Raw genomic sequence first — 23,388 nt, forward strand, 5'->3', positions numbered from 1 at the left:
ATGAATATTTAATGAGGCAAGCACTGAGGCAGATTATGATTGGCTGTTGGCTTACTCTCGTCAGAGGTACAGCATACGGTGAGCACGCAGTAGGTTTAGAAATGTCGATACGTAGCTCCGCTTTATTCGTCTGGAACATAATATAAAAAATATCAGAAAAAGCGCAAAAGTGCGTTTATCAGCGCGTCGTGCCCCCTGCCAACAAGCTTGGGCTTGCCTTTAAATATGAAATCGTATCGCACCAATACAGTTTTGGGTGCAATGCGCAGTCTGGCCTGCTAGCGGCAGCGATGAAAAAAGTCATTTATTGTGCCATAACTTTTATGCCAAAAAAAAAAAAAAAAAAAAACTACGCGAAAGGCGAAACGCAACCTTTCTTTTACTGTTTATGAACGCAACACGAGACCACGCGCTTCAGAGAAAGAGAGTCAAATCTTTATCAGAGCTTCCCAAAAAAATACAGGTAACAAAAATAGTCCAATTCAGTCATGTACATGTAACGTTAGTGAGAAATAATATTAAACTATCCAAATGTTGCTTATAATAAACGTTTTAAGGATTTTAAAACTACACCTTCCATAATGTAGGCCTACTCAAACTGCTCTATTTTCACGCACTAATTTTGTACTTAAAATACTAAAGGTTATTCTTTAGTACTTAACATAATCTTACTTTCTCTGTATTAAAAAATATATATTTAACCACTTGTGAGCCCATCTTTCATAAGTAACTAAGTAAATGTTTTAAATACAGAGATAGTTTGTTAAAAGCACATTTTAGTTCATATTCATGGTGTCTCAAAATAGTACAGTTCAGTACTAGATGTTCTTAAGATTATAAGTACTAAAGAATAATTTTTAGTACATTAAGTTCAAAATTAGTGCATGAAAATATAGAGGACTTATGGAAGTGCACTTTTTTTCACTTTGGCCTATGAAGCGATTATGACTATTCAAACTTTGCAAAGAGTCAACAACTACAAGACATTTAACGATGCAAGTATTATAGCCTTGTATTTCCAACCTCTACAATCCAGCAGTATATCAAACACAGAGCCTAATTACACTTTTACATTCAAGCCAAAGCGAAGGAAATGCAGCCCACTTGCAGGATTTGATTCGCAGGGTTGATTCGAACCCAAACTCTTATGAAAGGGCTTTTAATGATGTTGCCATTCATCTGTGCGAGACAGCATAAAAGAAGGTATAATTACAGAACGAAACTTAATGTACTGATGCCTCTGGGAGGAATGTAAGTTCATACTGTAAGTATGCATCAGGCAGTGCTTAAGATCCAAGTTCCAGAACCCCTCAAGCGCTGTTCAAGTTTTGTTCTCAACCAATTAGAGGGGAATCAGGAGGGGGTTGGTCGCTGATGGAGAGACACACACTGACGGGAGCACAAAGCTTGCTTTGTCTTCCACACACACAAATAATTTGGATATTTTCAGAGGATGGTGGAGAGAAATGCACATGCACCACAGTGGTGATTAAACCAGCAAACACTTGCAATAGATTATATAATAACCTCTAACACAAAGGGACCAATTTTGCCTTGAAAAAGAGGTCTGTTCAACATCATAATGGCAGAGAGATCTAGAAGAACGAGACAGACAGGATGAAGTTTTGGGGAGTGCAAAGACACGTAGAAATGATTATCAGAAATTGCTCCAAACTTTTCCACCCAAATGGAAGTACAGTACTGTAATTTGTCAAATTATCAATCTGAAAGCTGTGGTCAGCCCTCTGGACCCAAAAAAAAGAGGTTTGTCTGATGCAACAGTGTGTAAAACTGTCTATTGCTATGCTAAATAACAACAAGCCTGTGAATCATTCATGCAAAAATAACATCTATTTGTTATATTCGGAGGTAAAGTAACCGTGAAAGTGAGGTTTATAAATAGGTCAGCCATAATAATTGAACGCTCATGCTGCACTCTAAAATGCTGCAGAAATGAATAGTTGATTCTGTTAAGGTTTAATTCAGTTTAACTTAACAGGGTCGAAAGTTCTCATTCAATCCAAGTCAAAGTCAAGAGGATCAGGATACATTTGCCAAAATTCATGGGTTCATGGGACAAGACTCCCATGCCATATTTATTGTTAAAAATACAAAAAGTCATTTTTTACAGTATATAGACTCAATGGTCCTGGTCCAGAATAAGTTGTAATGTGGACCAGACTTGATTTTGAGGGTCAAACACCATCTCCAAGACTGTTTGAAAGAAGTGGGAGTATTTTATACTCTTGACCGTGTCTGTGAAACTTCTTTAGATGTCTAAAGGGCAAGTGTTCTGATGTATTATTTTCAATTAGTGCCTGTAGTATCAACAGTGTGGATTGTGATGAGAGTTTGAAGTTTACGGTGTACATATACCCTCTAAAACTTCAATGTGCAGACACAACATAAATCCATCTCTTGGGAGAGCAGACAATTGTTTTGGTTTTACAGAAAACAATGAAAGCTGTACCAGACTTAATACAGAGAGGGATTTGCAGTAGTTTGTGTCTGTCTGGAGGGCAATCAAAAACTAGACATCAAAGTTTTGAAGTTTATGGGAACTGGTTGATTTTTAGCGACAAGTCACTACAAGACAAATAAACAACTAAGGCTGTTTGTCAGATGTGTGGTTGTTGTTTTAACTCTAGACAAAGGTGACAGGTCAAGCTAATTAAATCAAATGAAAATATTATGTAAATATGGCTCATATAAAACCCTTTATAGGTATGGGCCTACAGGCGACAGCCGATAAAACTATTAAAATAATTTTCTTTAACTGAAATAAAATATTAATGATTTTATTATATTATAAATATGAACAAATAAAAAATAAAAGTTTAAACTTTAATAAAATAAAATAAGCTAAAGAACTAAAAGTTAAAATTTAAAGCTTAGTAGAAATATTGAAAAACCTAAAACTAATAAAAATGATAGAAGCACAAAAAACTACTAAAATTAAAACGACTGAAAATGTAAATATGAGTAATAAAGTTAAAATAACTAAGCTATTTAATATTATTAATAAATAGTATAATAGTATATAAATATCAAAATAACGCTGGGAGTATTAGCAAGAATACGATTGATACATGAACAAAATTATAGATTTCTGAGGAAAGAAGAACCAGTACTTTCTCATAAAACTCTTTATTAAGTTGCTCAACAACTAGCAGAACAAATAATTAAAAACAAAAAAAACAAATCAAACATTGATATGAAATATTATGAACTTTATCTAAACAAACAATATCAAGTATGTCCTGAAATGCGTGTGAACTTGCAAAACCTGCATCAAAATGGAAACATTTTCAAACATTTAAGACATCAACAGAAGCCCACAGCTGGCCCTGTAATGTTTGTATTTTTTTTTTTATTTTTACAAAAAATTAAAAAAGCCTACAGTGAGTAATACCTCAACATTCAACATATAGAAAATACCACTGAATTATTATAAAAATATACCACACTGATCAAGTGTAAGTTATATTATTACAGGGAAATCAAGTATATGCAATACCATATATATATGATAAAATATGATCAGTTAATTATGTGCTCCAAACACCTTTAATTGCAAACAACAAATAAATAAGTGTTGGAAATGTGCTGCAATCATCTCCCTCCTGAGGAAATCTTATCTGTCAGTTTCTGGTGCAAATAAAGATTTGGTTTGTCTATGAACATATGGCTTTTGATGAATGAATATTCAAGTCACAAAACTCTTCAGTTTTGGGAGTTTCTTTGGGCGTGAATTAGCAGTTACAGAGTAATGAAGACAGAATGTGTGGATAGAGAATAACAAATTAGACTAAAATAATTGAAAGCTGAACATTACAGATTCACATGAATAATCACTAACATCAATGTCAGTTTAACTTGAGTGATTAGGAACTAATGATCAATAACAAACAAACAAACAACAGATTTGCTAATGAAATACTAATGAGGATGCACTAAATAAAATATGAAGATGTTTTCAAGAAATTCAGGTTACCTGGTTAAATTTTTTTTGTCTACAGACACAATTCTGTACCTGCGATTCCCTCTGGAATGGAAAACAATCCTGACTAAACAACATTCTTTTCTATTTATCAATAGAAAAAAAAAAGTTTTTCACACAAACCACCTTAATACTTAAAGGGATAGTTCACCCTAAAATTAAAACAGTCATTATTTCATCACGCTAATTTTTTTTTTCTGTAGATGACAAAATTGGGAATTTCTAAACTGTTTAAAAAAAAATCACTAAAAATGGTTCCAAATATAATTCAAGCCATACCATAGTTTTAGGAGAAAATAAAGTGTTTATTCATTGATAATCAACATAATTTGCTCAAATCTGACCCTTCTTTTTTCATATTTACTCAAGTCTGAAACTGCAGGGCTTTTACCTAAACAAAACATTTATTGTTGTGTCTGTAGGAACTGAATATTTGTTAGAATGTACCAATTAACCTTTGAAGTGGGCAAGATTTTGGTCTTTTCCTCAAAAAAATCTATATATATATCTTTTCACATCATAGAATAGAACAAAGTCATATGGACCTCTTTTATGATGCTTTTTGGAGTTTGAATGTTGGCAAGAGTACGTAATGATTGTGCAAAAAGCGATTTGGTTTTCCGCACAACAAAAACAATGGCAATATAAATTTTTTGGTGAACTATCTCTTTGAAACCAACTGAAAACTATATTCACTTCCTTCACATTTCCCACAGTTCTGCTCTCTCACTCTTCCTCGACCATCATCTCTCTGTCTTGGCCCTGCAGGTTGTTTTTGCCGCTTACTGTGATTGGTTGAGGGGTGTGGTCACACCTGTCCGTCCTGTCTAAGTCGAGGTCCAGCTCCTCAAAGGAAGAAACGCTGGAGGTGTCGCTTCTCTCCACATGGTCGAAGTCCCAGGATCGGTCTCTGTCTCCGTGTGAGTGCATCCGTGTGGTGGACAGGGCAGGTGAGGTGTCTCGGCTTTCCGAGGGGGGCAGGCGGCTCACAGAACTGCACTCGCTGTCAGAGTCAGCACCTGTGTGTCACACACCCACACAAACACAAGAGGTGATTCATTTTTCACCATAGTGTCACAGCGAGCAAGCAGCACCTCCGCTAATGAAAGCGTCTCCTGTATGGCTAGCATACAAAAGCTATAAAATATTTCTAGAACTCCTGGCCTCCTCGTCTCTTAAAGGAACACTCCACTATTTTTGAAAATAGGCTCGTTTTCCAACTCCCCTAGAGTTAAACAGTTGAGTTTTACCGTTACCGTTTACCGTATAAGTACACGATGTAACTACAGAAGAGTCCAGTTTTAAATAGGGAAAATATTTGAAACTCTTTGGTCATTTTTGAGCGAGATGCTAATGGTCTGATCAGATTCAATGATCTAAGCTAAGCTAAAAGTGCTATCGCCAGACCCGGAGAACGGCTGAATTGATTCAAAAATGGTAAAACACAACTGTTTAACTTTAGGGGAGTTGGAAAATTAGCCTATTTTCAAAAATAGTTGAGTGTTCCTTTAACATTTCGGAGTAAGAAAAGAGACACTCGTTTCCATCTGTTTAATCAGCTATTCCAGGTTGTTTCTGCTGTGGTGCTACTTGCTAATTAGCAGTTGTGCTTGTGTATTCGTGGAAAGGAGATGATGAGTGTTTGGAGAACTACACGTGTTGGCATTGAAATGTGTGAACACAATCCTTTGCACATAACTAGACTTCTGCTCACCCATTCAAAACTCACTGCCATCACACTAAAGATACTGCAGCACAGTTGCAATGGGTCTTGGCATACATTATTGGTGGTTGCCGATTTCAAAAGATCTCGGCATGCATCCCTCCTTCAGTGCACATTTATAAAATTTCTCCAGCTGTTTTATTATCTACTAAAGATTTTGACTCTTTTTGACCACCTAGCAACTACTCAGAACATCATAGCAACATCATAGCAATATCATAGCATATATATATATATATATATATATATATATATATATATATATATATATATATATATATATATATATATATATATATATATAAACATACTTAATTTATTCTTTAATAACGTAAAAATCTAGTTTTTCATTCTTTTTTTTCATGTATTAAAAATCACATACAGATACATACAGATGGACAAATTTTTAAAATGCAGGCCAATACCAATAATTTGATAATGGTAATTAAATGTGATCACAACCAATTAATGGCTGATGTTAAAATTCTTTACCATTTTTTATAAATAAATACAAAATAAGTAATTTTTTTAAATACCAGACTCGCTTTTGTTAAAGGGGTCATATGATGCTGCCAAAAAGAACATTATTTTGTGTATTTGGTGTAATGCAGCGGTTCTCAATTCCAGTCCTCGCGCCCCACTGCTCTGCACATATTGTATGTCTCTCTTTGTTAACACACCTGATTCAGATAATCAGCTCATTAGAAGTGAGCTCCGTGCATGAACTGCTTGACATGGTTGACATGGTCTCTACACAGTGTTTACTGCTCCCTACTCCCTGAGCAGGGGCAATCTGTTGAAGTTTACTTCACTTCGGAACATTCATTCACGGATTTGCGTTGCACAACGTCCGTCTGCACACACACACGGACAAGTGTGACATCATATACCTCTGTAAATCAATACAATTTAAATTCACGTCTCGCACACTTCAGTGCACTTTGAATGGAACATATATGTTCGCTTCGAACTGGAATCATGGCAGAATATCCTGGGATGTCCACTTTGCAGGGCACTTATGTTCAAATAGAACAACAACTGAAGCAATAAGAGCAACGTACAAAATGTGCAGAGCAGTGGGGCGCGAGTACTGGAATTGAGAACCGCTGGTGTAATGCAATGTGTTTATGCGGTTTAAGGTTTAAAAAACACATTATTTTCCATATAATGTACATTATTGTTTCTCATCTATGCCCCGCCTTTCTGAAACGCATCGTTTTTTTTTTACAAAGCTCATCGTTCTGAAAAGCAAGGTGTGCTCTGATTGGCCAGCTATCCAGTGCGTTGTGATTGGCCGAATGCCTCAAGCATGTGACGGAAATGTTACGCCCCCGTCTCCCAGGCCAGCAGGATGAGACTCAGTCCAGCTGCTCTGCTCATGCACATCCCATCATCGGTTCTCTTTTAGCAGTTCAGTCAATGTACTGTTAGGAGTAACTGAGTAACTCAAGATATTGGTTTATTTGGCGTCAGAGGGAGTGTAAGGCACGTTTATAAACCGAATAACTTAAGTAATTTGTGGATTAGTGTATACTGGAGACAAACCATTTCAAACGATTCAGTTCGATTTGGTGAACTGGTTCGACCGGTTCACTAAAGATCCGGTTAAATAGAAATATTCGTTCGTGATCAGGACATCACTAGACGAGAAAAAAACAATAAACCCCATTACAAAGGAGGCATTTGTTGCATCCAGTAGGGACAGAATTACTGATTATAATGACTTCTACTGTCTTTTTACGCGTTGAGTATCACGCTGCGTAAACGTAAAACCATGTCTGTATTTGTGATCGGAGAAACAACAAGCCTACTCTACTGCTCAAAACTCGCGTTTGAATCATTATTGGTAAATTATTTAAATATAAAAAACATACTTACAGGCTGTGAGTCAGAAGCGCCAGACTGTCCTCGCAAAGTTTGAACTGCCCAACTTTATATAAACAGCCGTTGTGCTACAGACACATTGTAGGCTACTAGTTCAGGAAACAGTCCTCATCCTTCATAAAATGTGCAGCACATATCTGAATATTTGGGTTGAACTGTTCTGGAACAGTGCTGTAAATACAACTAAACCACTGATTTCTAGTTGTGTCCTCTTTTGGAAGACCAAACAAAGTAGTTTCGCTGTCACAATGAAACACAGCGACTGCACAACATGGAGGTGATGGCAACAGAGAGAATAAAAGTTACACCTTCTTTCTTTGTGTGAACATCTGGGCGGTGTTAAGCAAATCTTTCCACATAGTGATGTAGAGATGTGGGGGGGTGTTAGAACGAGCCATTTTAGGGGGGTGTGGTTGACTCTTAACTTTTAGAAAGAATATCTCTTTGGATTTGAGACTTTAGTCTTTGCAACTTTACAGATCTTCTTTATGCACCAAGAGCTTGAAACGCTCCAAAGAGAAAGGAAAAATTGAAATTGCATCATATGACCCCTTTAACTAAAAGTACTATATAACATAAAGCTAATATAAATATTACTGAAAATTTTTCATGAAAATTCAATATCATGGCAACTATATGAAATAAAATGAAGTTCAACAGAAATATAGAAACCTAGTAATGATTAAAAAAAATGAATAAAAAAAGCACAAAAATTACTATAACTTAAATTAAAATATCAAATGTAAAATATAAAAATAAAGGCAAATTCAAAATATTAATAAATACAATAATAGTACTGAAATAATACTAAAATAACACTGGGTCTCACTCAAGATTTGTTCAAAAATGTAAAATATAGTTTTGCATTTTTATTCCTGCATGAACACATGCTTTGAAATGTACTGTAGTCTGCACTAATATTAAATTCAGCCCAGTAATGATAAACTAATAATTATTATCATCATTGTGACCGATAACCCAAAGATATAAACCTGATAATAAAATTCTATAATATTTTATCTAAATAAATAAAAAAAACTTGAGATTTACTAAATATTATATTTAATATTGTTATTAATTTTTTTAAAGATTAACTTTAAGTGACGATAAAATAATGGCAAAGGTAATCTAAATGTAAAAAACAGGGGAAATTATCAAATACTAACCAATACAGATACACTGATGAAATATCAGTCAGTTAATTGATATAGAACTGGTATGTTCTGCCACCCTACTGAAACATCATCTTCTCTATCACTCATGAGTTTTAGACACACACACACACAGAGTCAGTGACAGTATGAGAGAGGACAGACAGACAGACTAACAGATTGAGAGAGGTGCGTGTTTGTGTGTGCGCTCATGCTGCTTGTGAAGGAGACCCCGCACGCTCACACTCAGTGTGTCAGAGTGACAAACGTGTCAGGAGGACCGCCTGCGTCTCAGATTTTTTTCTGCTTATGTCAGTGCTTCTAAGATGAAGGGATGTTTTGTGTCTATTAGATGACCGCTCACTTACTGTTTATCTGCCTCCTGCTCTTCCTGTAAACGTGGCATTTTTGTAAGTAGGGACAGACAGACTAGATGAAGGGAGGATAGCAAGGGATGACAGGGATTTGTGTGAAAGTAAGAGAGGAATAAAGATGAAAAGGCTGATAGTGGCGGAGAGAGAGAACAAAGTGTCCTTCATATGCCATCAGCATGCATGCTGGAGGCCGCAGGAAACTCTAACATTTTTCTTCATAACTTACAAACTACAAATGTGAGTCAATAGTAATAGTAGCACTGACATATTTCAGAGGGAGGGAAGAAGAAGAAGAAGGAGAGGGAAGAATGAATTGTCTCATCTCTTTTTAATTGTTTACCACCTGCTTTCTGCAGGAAATCACATATTTGCAGCATGCAATAGTGCTAAGTTTTGCAAATATACACTCTATAATCAGCCTAATTTACATAGAAAGGGTGGATGTTTGCACTAAAAACAAACAATGTAGCACTATTTCTACAAATTTAATGCCTAGTTAAACTGGACTGCAAATGTTTTCTGAATTTAGTGGTCGCATCATAAAACAAACTAAAGAAAAAATCTAATGTACTGTATCTCAGACAACGGTGTGAAAATATTAAATATTATAATATTATTATTATTATTATATTATTTTAAAAATGGCTTAAAATTGTTTTCACCTCTTTAATTTCTGTAATAGTGAGGAATAATTTGTATTTAAAGCACACATTACAATTACAGCATACAGCATTACATTCTGTCAGGATCGCGAAGAGAGAGAACTCAAACGCAGAGGATTCGGGCAACAGTTTATTGGGTACAACAAAAAATACCAAAATAATCCAACGTGTGAATGTCACACACACACAAACTGAAGCCTGGTGTAACAACTCCAGAGCCGTCCGTACAGACACCTGCGGACACAGGCTGTGGAGACCACCTCTGGTGCAATGCCCAACGGGACGTGGAAAGCGAGACAGAGGATCTCGGGCACACGGCCAACGAAAGACTCCTCGTCTAGACGTCCTGAGCACAACAGCGGTCAAGGTGAGGAAACAGACACACAGCACAATAACAATGACAACGCGAACTCTACTGACAACAAGGGACAGACACAGCAGAGAATAAAAGGGAGAATGGGAACTAGCAACAGGTGAGGACAATCAGCTCGTGATCTGCACACACCAGCGCTGAATTATCAGCGCTGATTGCCCAGGTCACGAGCTGCAGCAAATGACAGGACACAGACAACAGGGAAGCCGATGAAGCACCCTGAACCGTGACAGTACCCCCCCCCTCAGGGACGCCTCCTGGCGTCCCCGGAGGACTCACCATGACGCCGATGGAATTGGTCAATGAGAGCGCGATCCAGAATGTCACGAGCCGGAACCCAGCATCTCTCCTCCGGACCATAGCCCTCCCAGTCTACCAGGTATTGATAACCTCTACCCCTCCGTCTCACATCAAGGAGCCGCCGTACCGTATAAGCCGGAGACCCCTCAATGAGTCTAGGAGGCGGAGGGACAGAGGTCTGGGGCTGAAGGGGGGAGCGAATGACGGGCTTTATCTTAGAGACATGAAACACCGGGTGGATATTCTTAAACTGGGGGGTTAAATTGAGTCGAACCGACACCGGACTGAGCACCTTAGAGATGGAAAACGGTCCAATAAATTTGGGTCCCAGTTTACGTGAGGGGAGTTTGAGAGGAATGTCTTTGGAAGACAACCAGACCTTCTGACCGCACACGTAAAGTGGGGGCTTAGCACGGTGACGATCCGCCGACGCCTTGTTCCTGTCACCAGTCCGAGTGAGGGCTTCTCTGGCGATCCTCCACGTACGGAGGCATCTCTGAATAAACGAGTGCGCGGATGGAACAACGGCGTCGGATTCTTGGGAGGGGAATAAGGGTGGCTGGTAGCCTAAACAGCACTGGAAGGGGAGACAAACCCGTAGACGAGACCAGGAGGGAGTTATGTGCATCTCAACCATAGTTAATCTGGAACTCCAAGATGACGGTTCTGCGGACGCCACACAACGCAAGACTCTCTCCAGATCCTGGTTAGCACGCTCAGCCTGACCATTTGTCTGCGGGTGATACCCGGAGGAAAGACTCGCAGTCGCCCCCAGCTGTCGACAGAACTCTGCCCAAAACTTTGACACAAATTGGGGACCCCTGTCAGAGACCACGTTCTCCGGGAGGCCATGAATACGGAAAACGTGATCCAGGACGATAGTCGCCGTCTCCCTCGCTGAGGGCAATTTGGGGAGGGGAATAAAATGTGCGGCCTTCGAGAACCTGTCCACCACAGTAAGGACTACCGTGTTGCCGCTAGACGGAGGTAGGCCTGTGTGACAAAGTCCATAGCTATGTGTGACCAGGGTCTCGAAGGGACAGGCAGCGGCTGGAGTAACCCTGCTGGGGGTCGATTGGAGCCCTTACCCGCAGCACAAACAGGACATGCCGACACGAACTGACGAGCGTCCCGCGCCATGGAAGGCCACCAGAAGCGCTGCTTGATTAAACTACAGGTACGAGTTGCTCCTGGGTGGCAAGCTAGCATGGACGAGTGACCCCACTGAAGGACGCTAGTTCGGACCGATTCTGGCACAAACAACAGGCTCTCAGGACACCCCGCGGGAACTGTGACGTTGCGCAGAGCCGAGCGGACTCTGGACTCCACCCCCCAGGTGACCATCGCTACCACCCGATCGGGAGGCAGAATGGTCACCGGGAGGATGGCTCTAGGTTCAGCCTCAAAGATCCGCGAAAGTGCGTCAGGCTTACCATTCTTGGATCCCGGACGGTAAGAGATGTTAAAATTGAACCGACCGAAGAACAGTGCCCAGCGAGCCTGTCGGGAATTAAGTCGTTTAGCGGTGCGGATGTATTCTAAGTTCTTATGATCGGTCCAAACTATAAAAGGGACCTCCGCGCCCTCTAACCAGTGGCGCCACTCCTCCAGTGCCAACTTAACAACCACTAACTCCCTATTCCCGATGTCATAATTCTGTTCTGAGTGGGTTAAACGATGAGAAAAAAATGCGCAGGGATGTACTCTGTCATCCGAAGGTGACCTCTGAGACAAAATCGCCCCCGCTCCTACCTCTGATGCATCCACCTCCACAACGAACTGACGGTACGGATCGGGAGTAGCAAGAATGGGAGCCGAAACAAAGCGACTCTTTAAATTTAAAAATGCAGCCTCAGCCTGCGGCGACCAACAGAAACGTCTTCGAGTGGAGGTGAGATCCGTCAGAGGAAGGGCGACCTGGCTGAAATTCCGAATGAACCGCCTGTAAAAATTGGCAAACCCCAGAAATCGCTGGACCGCTCTACGACTATCTGGGGTAGGCCAATCAGCAACTGCTTTTACCTTGGCGGGATCCATTCGGATTCCTTCGGGTGAAAGAATAAATCCCAGGAACGGAACCGACCGTGCGTGAAACTCGCACTTCTCCACCTTGGCAAATAAACGATTCTCAAGCAGCCGCTGGAGCACTCGCCTGACGTGTTGGACATGGTCACGCTCGTTCTGGGAAAAGATCAGGATGTCGTCGAGATAAACAAATACAAACCGGTCGACCATGTCTCTAAGCACATCATTGACGAGTGCCTGGAAGACCGCCGGGGAGTTCGAAAGTCCAAAGGGCATAACCAAATACTCAAAGTGCCCCGTGGGGGTGTTGAAGGCGGTCTTCCATTCGTCCCCCTCCCTAATCCGAACTAGGTGATAAGCATTGCGAAGGTCCAACTTCGTAAAGATGGTCGCCCCCTGCAAGAGCTCGAAGGCCGATGACATCAACGGCAAAGGATAACGATTCTTGACCGTGATGTCATTCAAGCCCCGATAATCTATACAGGGACGGAGTGATCCATCTTTCTTCCCCACGAAGAAGAACCCCGCCCCAGCCGGAGAGGAAGAGGGCCGAATGATGCCAGCTACCTGAGAATCATTGATGTACTTCTCCATGGCCTCCCTCTCAGGCCCGGAAAGAGAGTACAGGCGCCCCCTAGGTGGAGAAGTGCCAGGCAACAGATCTATCGCACAGTCGTACGGGCGGGTGGAGGAAGGGATGAAGCTCGGGACTTACTGAAAACCGCTCTCAAGTCATGGTAAGCCTCCGGTACATTCGCCAGGCTCACCGGCTCCTCCTGTAACACAGAACAAGACATAACAGGAGAAAATGCAGGACCCAAACATTGAGATAAACAAAAAGGGCTCCATGCCAGAACAGAATTAAGAGTCCCAGTCAATGTGTGGGTTATGTTTGACCAACCATGTGTGTCCTAATACTAATGGAGTGGAGGGAGAATGAATGAGGAGAAAACGAATCTCCTCAGCATGATTACCCGAGAGGGTGAGAGTAATAAACCTGGTGGAGTGTGTAATTCTAGTGAGATGGGTGCCGCACAGAGTCCTGGCTGAAATGGGCTCGTCCAGTGGAACTGATGGAACACCTAATCGGGCAGCCAGCTCATTGTCCATAAAATCACCCTCTGCTCCAGAATCAATTAAAGCTGACACCTGATAACTAGTCTTATTAAATTGTAATGAAGCCTGGAGGACGGAACGACCACCAGAGGGCAGCAATGTATTAGTGACGCTCACCGTACGCCCCTCCTTGGCCGAAAAAAACGCCGCCCCTTCACTGGACACGAGGCCGCCACATGCCCCGCCCCCCCACAGTAGAGACACAGACTGTGAGTGAGGCGATGGCGCCTCTCGGTGATCGTCAGCCGGGCTCTCCCGATCTGCATGGGCTCCTCCTCAGGCATGACGAGACGCTGAGAAGTTGCGTCACCCGCCGCTCCAGCGACCAGGTCGGAGAAAAGCTCGCGAGAGACCACGCCCCTCCGATGGCGGGACCGGAGAGCTATCCGGTTGTCAACGCGGATGGCGAGGTCGACTAAACCGTCGAGGCTGGGAGGCAGTTCGAGAGAATATATCTCGTCCTTGATGTAGTCTGCCAACCCGTGAAGAAAGTGATCCCCACTGCGCTTTAGCATTCCATCCGCATGACGCGGCGAGAGTGCGGAACTCTATGGAGTAATCCGACACCGACCGACCTCCCTGTTGCAGCAAAGATAACGCCCGCGCCGCCTCCGTCCCAAGCGCGGAGCGATCGAACACCTTGCGGAGCTCCTCCGAAAACTCTTTAAACGAGCTGCAACACTGATGATCATTGTCCCACATGGCCGTACCCCATTCTCTCGCTTGTCCGACTAAAAGCGTGATGATGAATGCCACTTTAGCTCGCTCCGTGGGAAAACAAGAGGGCTGGAGTGAAAAAGTCAGCGAACATTGTGACAGAAATGAACGGCATGAGTTGGGCTCACCGGAGTATGGAGCAGGTGGATTAAGACGAGGCTCCGCATGACGGGAAGCAACACTCTCTGGTTCGGACGGAGGTTGTACAACAGGAGTCGCGGGAGGAATAATCTGAAGCCGATCAAGCCGTTCTGTGAGCTGGGTCAGTTGCAGTGACAGCTCCGAAAAAGCGTGACGAGAAGCGGTGATTTCCTCCTGCTGTCTACCCAGCAGCGTGCCCTGCTGCCTGAGGATTCGGAGAACATCGATATCCTCTGCTGAGTCCATAATGGTCAGTAGATTCTGTCAGGATCGCGAAGAGAGAGAACTCAAACGCAGAGGATTCGGGCAACAGTTTATTGGGTACAACAAAAAATACCAAAATAATCCAACGTGTGAATGTCACACACACACAAACTGAAGCCTGGTGTAACAACTCCAGAGCCGTCCGTACAGACACCTGCGGACACAGGCTGTGGAGACCACCTCTGGTGCAATGCCCAACGGGACGTGGAAAGCGAGACAGAGGATCTCGGGCACACGGCCAACGAAAGACTCCTCGTCTAGACGTCCTGAGCACAACAGCGGTCAAGGTGAGGAAACAGACACACAGCACAATAACAATGACAACGCGAACTCTACTGACAACAAGGGACAGACACAGCAGAGAATAAAAGGGAGAATGGGAACTAGCAACAGGTGAGGACAATCAGCTCGTGATCTGCACACACCAGCGCTGAATTATCAGCGCTGATTGCCCAGGTCACGAGCTGCAGCAAATGACAGGACACAGACAACAGGGAAGCCGATGAAGCACCCTGAACCGTGACACATACAACATACATCAGTTTATTTTAAAAGAATCATTACAGATTTTAAATGTTAGGTTATTTTTATTAAAATACACTGATTAGCTGATAAGTCAAGAACAGTTTTCAGTTAATTAAATGCTTATTACTTTATTAAAATACATTTTAAAAATTAAATCTTTCAATTTAGCTATATAATTTTCATTTTATAACTAATGATACAGTTGCCCTGCCCCTGACTTTGCAAAATCTGCTTCTAGACAGCCAAAACTGTCATGAGATAGGTATTAAAGGGATAGTTCACCCAAAAATGTGAATTCTGTCATTAATTACTCTCATGTCACTCCAAACCCGTAAGACCTTCGTTCATCTTGGAACACAAATTAAGATAATTTTGATGAAATCCGAGAGCTTTCTGACCCTCCACAGACAGCAATAGCGAGAATACTTTTTTTTTATTTTTTTTGCGCAAAGAGAACAAAAATAATAACTTTTGTCTCTTCCGCGTCAGTCTTCAATGAGCCTTGTACCACGAGTACCACGACGCATACGTTGCTGTCTATGCAGGGCCAGAAAGCTATCGGATATTATCAAAAATATCTTAATTTGTGTTTAGAAGATGAAAGAAGGTCTTCCAGGTTTGGAACAACATGAGGGTAAATAATTAATGACAAAATTTTCATTTTTGGGTGAACTATCCCTTTAATTTGAATTCAAAGGCATCCATACTAAAAAGAAGAGATTTGAACAACTATAAAATAATTGATTTGTATATATACACAATCATTTTTGTTGTAAATTTCTCATGAAGAAATGGACTCATATCTTTCTCTTAAGCAAAGAGAGAACCTCAATGAGCGTATGCTTAAGTGCAATCATACTTTTATGATTTTTTTTGTGAAATTTAAGGCGTTACAATTGCCCTTGGGTTCCTATTTGTGACGACCCGCAGCACACAACACACACACACAGACAAGCCTTGCCATGTTAAGCACATTTCATGCAATTTGAAGCTGTTTCGTGAACAGCATCTTTTACCAGGGAACAGATGTGGAATGCTTAAATCTGAGCAGCGAGGTCAGCTTCACACTACTTCAGCAAAACTGATTCATTCAGCATGATCACTTGCAGTATCTGCTTAAAAATGCGTAGCTGACACAGCGCTGAAACAGTCTGTGACATTAAGTTATTTGTTTAATTATTGCAATTTAACACAATCTTCAAAAAGAGATGATAGTGCATATTGATAATTAAATGGTCAGTCGTTTCTGACTTTACAGCTGCAGTGAATATCCCTGGCAATTTCAAAACAGCGCAGACATCTGCTCAAAGACAATCAGAACTACTTCACAATCAAGGACTAGAAAATCTGTTTTCTTCTGTTCACATCTGTTCTCTGCACTTTGTAGCTGCTAGCAGACTTCTGCTTATTAAAAGTTATGAGAAAATAATAAAAAAAGTGTAAATTTTCATTGTACTGATATGTTCATTAATAAATAATAAGCATGTTTATTTTGGTACTAGGAAGACAGACTGAATTAGTGTTAGTCTTTATCTTGAGACAAACATGTTTAATAGTCTTAGTCACATTTTAGTCATTTGAGACTTTCATAGTTTTAGTCTAGTTTTAGTCGATGAAAAGTCATTGCATTTTTGTCAACTTTTAGTCATTACGTTTAGTCATTATTTTAGTCAAACTGCAGTTACCAACATTTATTTTGGTAGCTATTTTATATGTAGTTTTCAAACAAAAATAGTCATTCATTCCGTCTTTAGACCAAATCAATTAAGCTTCAATTCAATTCAAAAATTGAAATTTTTCATTTTTGGATGAACTATCCCTTTAACAGTAGAGAAAAGGGAACAACTATAAAAATAATAGCGGTTCATATATAATATAGATAGAAAAAGAAGCACAATAAGACAAATGGATATAAAAGATAGACGAACAAGATACAAATTAAATACAGTAGGTTTACTTAACGTGAACATTTATTTGACATCTTTTGTTGGTTAACATTTATGACACGGATAGGTACTTAATTAATGATGTCCCTTTAAGACGGAAGACATGCATGTAATACTGACACACATTCAGTTTGCACCATACAGTCTATGGTTTCACCCACCTGTTTACATTCACTTAATCCATAACCGACTGTATTTACAGGAGATACTCTACACAATAGACATTTGGACTGCTGTGTGTGTATTTAAGCACTGAGAACTGATTGCGCGCTGTATATGAGAACTGAAGAAGTGGAGCGTGCGACAGAGAGAGCACTTCTATAAGCGCGATTCCGCCAATCCTTTAAGTTAATCGACAACGAATTGTGACTCCCAGGAAAAATGGGACGTCTGGTCACCTTATCCCTACTCCTTCGCCATTGTTTCAGATCGCTAGTTCACATTTTGGTAGCCTATCCATCCACTGTGGCTGCCATACTGAGACTAGATATACAAATGCCTCTTATCTGATTGCAATCCAATGACAGGGACGCACATTTTTAAGGACAAGACAGTAGCCTATAGGATGTATTTCGAATGTCCAGTAGTCCTCAAATAACATTATAGTCCCATCTTGTCTTGTTAACGAAGATGCGGCATAAATTTCGTCTTTGTTTTTATCATCAGATATTACTTTTAGCTCGTCAACGTCTCGTCTTAGTCACAGAAAAATTTTTCGTTAACAAATATTTTCCATCCTCTTCTTCGTTGACAAAATTAACACTGGACTGAATAAACTGACAGAAATAAAAGTGTAAAAGCTTAAAGTTCAGAAAAAAATAATTTCTATATGGAAAATAAAGTTAAAAAAAGGGTTGCTACTGTACTTGTAACAATGCTATAAATTCTGAATTGGTTATTGGTGGTAATTGCCATAGGTTTGATTCCTGGGAAATGCATGAATTGAAATTGTGTAGCTTAAATGCAATGTAAATCACTTTTGAAAAAAATAAAATAGAAATACATTTCATTTTTTATGTAAACTATTCCTTTAACCTGTTAACCCGCACCTGGACGCCAGCACACTGAACGCCAAAAAAAGGTAAGGGTCCACTGAATGACATCCCAAAGAGCCCTTTTAGTCCAACGAAGTAATAATGTTGTAATATGGATGGTAATTCCTTTGTTTATGTCTTATTTCTTTGGGGACAGTATTGTTTGTATCCATTATGGAATAACTTACGCTTAAAAAACTGTCTTGGTAGTAAAAAAAAAAAAAAGCATGATTTTGTAGCATACATTGTCACAAACAGAATGAGACCATCCACAAAAAAATAAAGTCAAAGATAAGAGGAATATTGTTTATTTGAAATCTGGCGCTCTCTCGTGACGGCTCGTGATGCGCGCTGTGACGCACCTGTCATCTGATGGGGGTGTAACTTAGCGATCGTTTTTTTGCACAAATCTTTCTTTTTTTTTCTTCTTCAACATTTTACATATATGTGTGTGTGTTTTGTGGGGAATGTGGCTGTATCTGCATGATTACCATCTGTTTGAGTGCACATGTGATTATTGTGTAATCACAGCTATCAGTGTGAATGCGGTCTATATGAATAGAGTGTGATTATTGAATGTATGGCGCATCTGTATGATTACCATCTGTATTACTGCCCATCAACATGTGATCATTGACTATATGAGCATCTATCGGGATGAATGCTGTATTTCTAGCAATCTCAGGATGTACTGTAATTGGTATACATAATTGTTTATTTTTTTCCTTATTTATTGTTATTACTCAAATTATTCTTATTGTATTTTTCTAGTGCTCAAATAAATAAATAAGATTGTGTGCGGCTCACTCAGGGAGGTGTCTCTGCTAATACAGCAGTGTCCGTCAACACAGTCGTGTGGGGGTTCTGTAAAATGTGATTGAGATGTATCTGCGAACAGCTTGTTTTGAGACACTGCTTATAATTTATGGGGATTAAAAAAAGGAGCAGGTGGATTTTTATCATTGTAGGGTGGTTGTGTCCACACACTACCAATTTTGCATAATAGTTGCCCTTTAACTTATACCTAAAATACTTATACTAACAGAAGATAAATAGATTTATAGTGCATTGTCAACATGTTTTCTAATCCACAAGATTTCATGTTAGTTTCAATTAATGTTTAATCACAAATAATTTTTTTGTATTGAAAAATTAAAACATGGTTTAAAAAAATCAAAGTAAATTATAAATATATGCACCCTGAAAGGAAAGCAAAGGCACTCTCAGATGATACTGTAATCATATAATATTATTGGTGAAACAGATTTAGCAAATGCTCCATTGCGGTTTTGAGTTTGAGCTCTGAGAATGTGAAATGTACCTACTTGCATTTAAATGCATGATTGACTCTGAAGCTGCAGGTGACATAGTGATACTAGCATGGGACAAAAACATGGCATGTCAAAATAACAGATTACCTAATAGATTACCAGAAAAATATTTGCATCAATAGAATGTGATTTTTTATTTTAATAAACGTGTAGCTAATGTTCAGGTGGATGCAAGTGTCCATCTGACTTGTAAAATTAAAATGTATGACTCTGCAAATCCATTTAAATACTTTACAACAACTAATGAATTGTGATTTTTTTTTTAAATGTGTTATAATGCATAAATCTCAATTTTAATAATAAAAAGAAATTCATAGTTCTGATATACTTATGTCTTAACATATAATTTATTCTTTATCATAATATGGTTTGTTTCTCTTAATATCAAAGGGTATATGCTTAATGTTTAGCTCTGCTTGACACATTTTGTATCAGGGAGTCCCTGCTCCATGCCTCTATCTCCCAAGGGGTCCTTGCCCTGAAAAACGTTGAAGACCCCTGCGCTAGAGGATCAAACATGTGCTTGAATGACAAGAGGACAGGAACAAGGCATGCTGTGAAACATATTCAATTTAGCAGCACATTTGGACCCAATAAACCAGCAGGCTTCAAATTTGTCCTTTAATCTTCTATCTTCTCTGCTTTAATCTTCTCCTCTATCATATATTATAGTTATTACTTTGTTTCAAGGTAACAGGTGGAACTGGCATCTCTAGGACTCACACACACACTGTCCAGGACAGCTGGTTTGGACAACACACCCCTCAGGTCACAAACAGCTCACCCGTGTTTCATATTTGCTCAGTGGTACCTCTGGGCTTTGGTCTGACCAGGGCAATATGCCATACATACACACAGACTGTGTCTCATTATCACTAGAGCAGGTGTAGGTGATCGCACAATTCAGCCAATATGACACATTCATATCAAAACTCCATAAGGTGGTGGTTTATGCAGATTAAAACACTAAATGTGAACTTGTTAAATTGACGATAGGCTACTATTAGTGCTCAATAAACAGTTGGAAAGTAATTCAGTGGTTAAAAATTTTGTCTGGGAACCAAAACATTCATACCAACATCACGGAAAAACAAAACAAATGAGGTTTAGTAGTTTATGTACATCAGTTGCTCCCTTTCTTCTAGCCAAAATAGGCTTAAAAGTGCCTAGATAGGCTTAAAGTGTGTAGATAATTGAAAGTATGCCTTTGTTCAATTTTTTATTCCTTTAATAAATTCACTGTGAGTGATTTTAAATAAGAAAGCATCTGTGAATTGAATAATTAGTTTACCTGTGATGTCTGTCCTCCGGTCCTCTTCAGACTCTTTTCCCAATAACCATCTTTGGGCTTCTCTAACTTCGGGAACATAGAAATCACCCTGCCGAGCCAGCGGACCCATATAGTGGATCATTCCCCCTTTGTAGATCTCTAGAAATGGATGTGCACACAACTTCCTTTCCTAAGAGAAAACAACATTATAGGTTAAACTTTGTTCAGTCCAACTAATTTATCCAACAAAAACTCAAAAAGGAAATGCTCCAAGCATGTTTCCAAGCTAAAATACACAAGTTTGGGGTAATATTTTCTTTAAGAAATTAATACTTTTATTCGGCAAGGATGCCTTAAATTGGTCCTGAAAAAAACCTAGGTTTCCACAAAAATGTTAAGCAGCACAACTGTTTTCAACATTGATAATAAAAAAAAGAACTTCTCGAGCAGGAAATCAGCATATCAGAATGATTTCTGAAGGATCATGTGACACTGAAGACTGGGGTAATGATTCTAAAAATTCAGCTTTAACATCACAGGAATAAATATCTTGAAATAGCAAACAGTTCATCTAAATTGTAATAATATTTCACAATACTGTATTTAAAAAAATGCACAGACAGGTTATATATAATCAAATAATATAGCAATAATTAATGTTATGTATAATTAATGTAATGTATGTCTCATTTCATACAAACAGCCTCTTTCATTTTACATATTAAAATAATTTCATGTGCATTTATACATTTATTTTAAGTTCATGCTGGGACTTATTCTGTGATAATTGCTGGCTAGTTGGACATTATCTCTCACATAATTGCATGTTAGACCTAAAGATATTGTCTTTTCTAAAAATAATAAACTCCCCTAAAGGATACATTTGGAAATGCTCATATTTAAGCATAAAACACACTTAAAAGAAAAATTTGTGGCACTCAAGGGGATGGGTTAAAAGAACATTTCCTTGTTACCGTTGCTACATTTCCTCTGGAAGGTCTAACAAAGACAGAGAAAAGAGGGAGAGCAAATAAAAGGAAAAGTTGAAAGCTAAGAGCAGGTTTTCCAGAGACACTAAGATTAGAGAGCTGTGTCCACCCACTGACACTTCCTCTTCCTCCTTCCTCTCCATGGTTTTCTTCCTTATTACTCACTGATTTTAACACTGATGAGGCTTGGACCATTGTAATGCCCTATCAATCTCTAACATATTCTGAACACACATCTTATCAAAGCTTGCAAAGACTTCCTCATTTCAACTGATTTTAAAGAGCCCCCAACAGTGTCGTTAAACCCCCTATTGAGATGGTCTTGTGATCTTTTCATTAAAGTCTTACGAGTGATAAATCACACTAATTGAAACCGTCATTTTTTTAACCATCAATATACAAAGGAACCAAAAGAGGCTCTGTTTGGGATGCTCAGGATGAGTATGTTTCTTGTTTTCTGTGGAAGTGTAACTGTGTTAAAGACATCCAAAATGCATAATTCTGATAATTACATTTCTTTTAAACGCCTAAAAGACCTATTGCTGCGTCCACACTGCAGACTCTGTGTCGCTTTCACTTCAGGCAGAGTGTAGTTAACAGCAGTCAAATGTTACATCAATATTCATTAAGCTGATAAATATTTTAAAGTGAAGTGTTGAATATGCAAATCAGAAATGGTCTTATGTAAGAGACCGAAGCGCAAGAAAACAAGATGGTTGGACAGAAGTTATATTTGGATAAATTACTTACTTGAAAACACATCCTTACAAGTCAGACAACTGCTCCCCCCTATAAAGAGCCCCCCCGATGTTTAGTTGGCTACATGTACTCAAACAGTCTGGAAGATGAGGGATGTTTCTGTTCTTCAGCTTTTACTGAATATCTCTCCCACCATCTGTTTCTCATAGACAAATGCTTTCATCACCTGTGTGACTCAGTCGGGCTGTTAAGTCTAACCTAAATCGGATAGATTTCGGTCTATATAATGACCAGAAACTCATAAAGGGATAGTTCACCCAGAACTTAATTTCTGACAATAATTACGCACCCTCATGTTGTTCTAAACCCACAAGACATCTTCGAAACACAAATTAAAATATTTTTGATTGAATCCGAGAGCTTTCTGACCCTACATAGACAGCAACATAACTACCATGTTCAAGGAACAGAAAGGTAGTAAGGACATCATTAAAATAGTCCATCAGTGGTTCAACATTAATTTTATGAATCTTTGAGAATACTTTCTGTGTGCAAAGAAAACAAAAATAACGCAGAAAAGAAGAAAATGTTGAATAAAGTAGTTATTTTTGCGTTCTTTGTGCCCAAAAAGCTTCATAAAATTACAGTTGAACCAATAATGTCACTTGGACTATTTTAATGATGTCTTTACTACCTTTCTGGGCCTTGAATTTGTCAGTTGCATTGCTGTCTATGCGGGGTCAGAAAGCTCTCGGATTTCATCAAAAATATTGTAATTTGTGTTTTGAAGATGAATGAAGGTCTTACAGATTTGGAAAGACATGAGGGTAAAAAATTAATGACAGAATTTTCATTTTTGGATGA

At 39.4% G+C, this 23,388-nt stretch overlaps 1 protein-coding gene across 1 annotated transcript in view; it reads right to left on the minus strand.

The window, feature by feature from the left end:
• Positions 1–3,134: 3,134 nt before the first annotated feature.
• The window catches only part of LOC109078336 (testis-expressed protein 264 homolog), a 54,736-nt gene continuing 34,482 nt past the window's right edge, over positions 3,135–23,388 (minus strand). The window contains exons 3-4 of the mRNA XM_042733857.1: positions 20,858–21,026; positions 3,135–5,019 (exon numbers count right to left, since the gene is read on the minus strand). Of these exons, the coding sequence (XP_042589791.1) occupies positions 4,727–5,019; positions 20,858–21,026 (462 nt within the window). The 3' untranslated portion in view covers positions 3,135–4,726. The remainder of the gene's footprint in view (positions 5,020–20,857; positions 21,027–23,388) is intronic.

This window comes from Cyprinus carpio, chromosome B11 (genome assembly GCF_018340385.1).
Source record: "Cyprinus carpio isolate SPL01 chromosome B11, ASM1834038v1, whole genome shotgun sequence".
Lineage (NCBI taxonomy): Eukaryota > Metazoa > Chordata > Actinopteri > Cypriniformes > Cyprinidae > Cyprinus > Cyprinus carpio.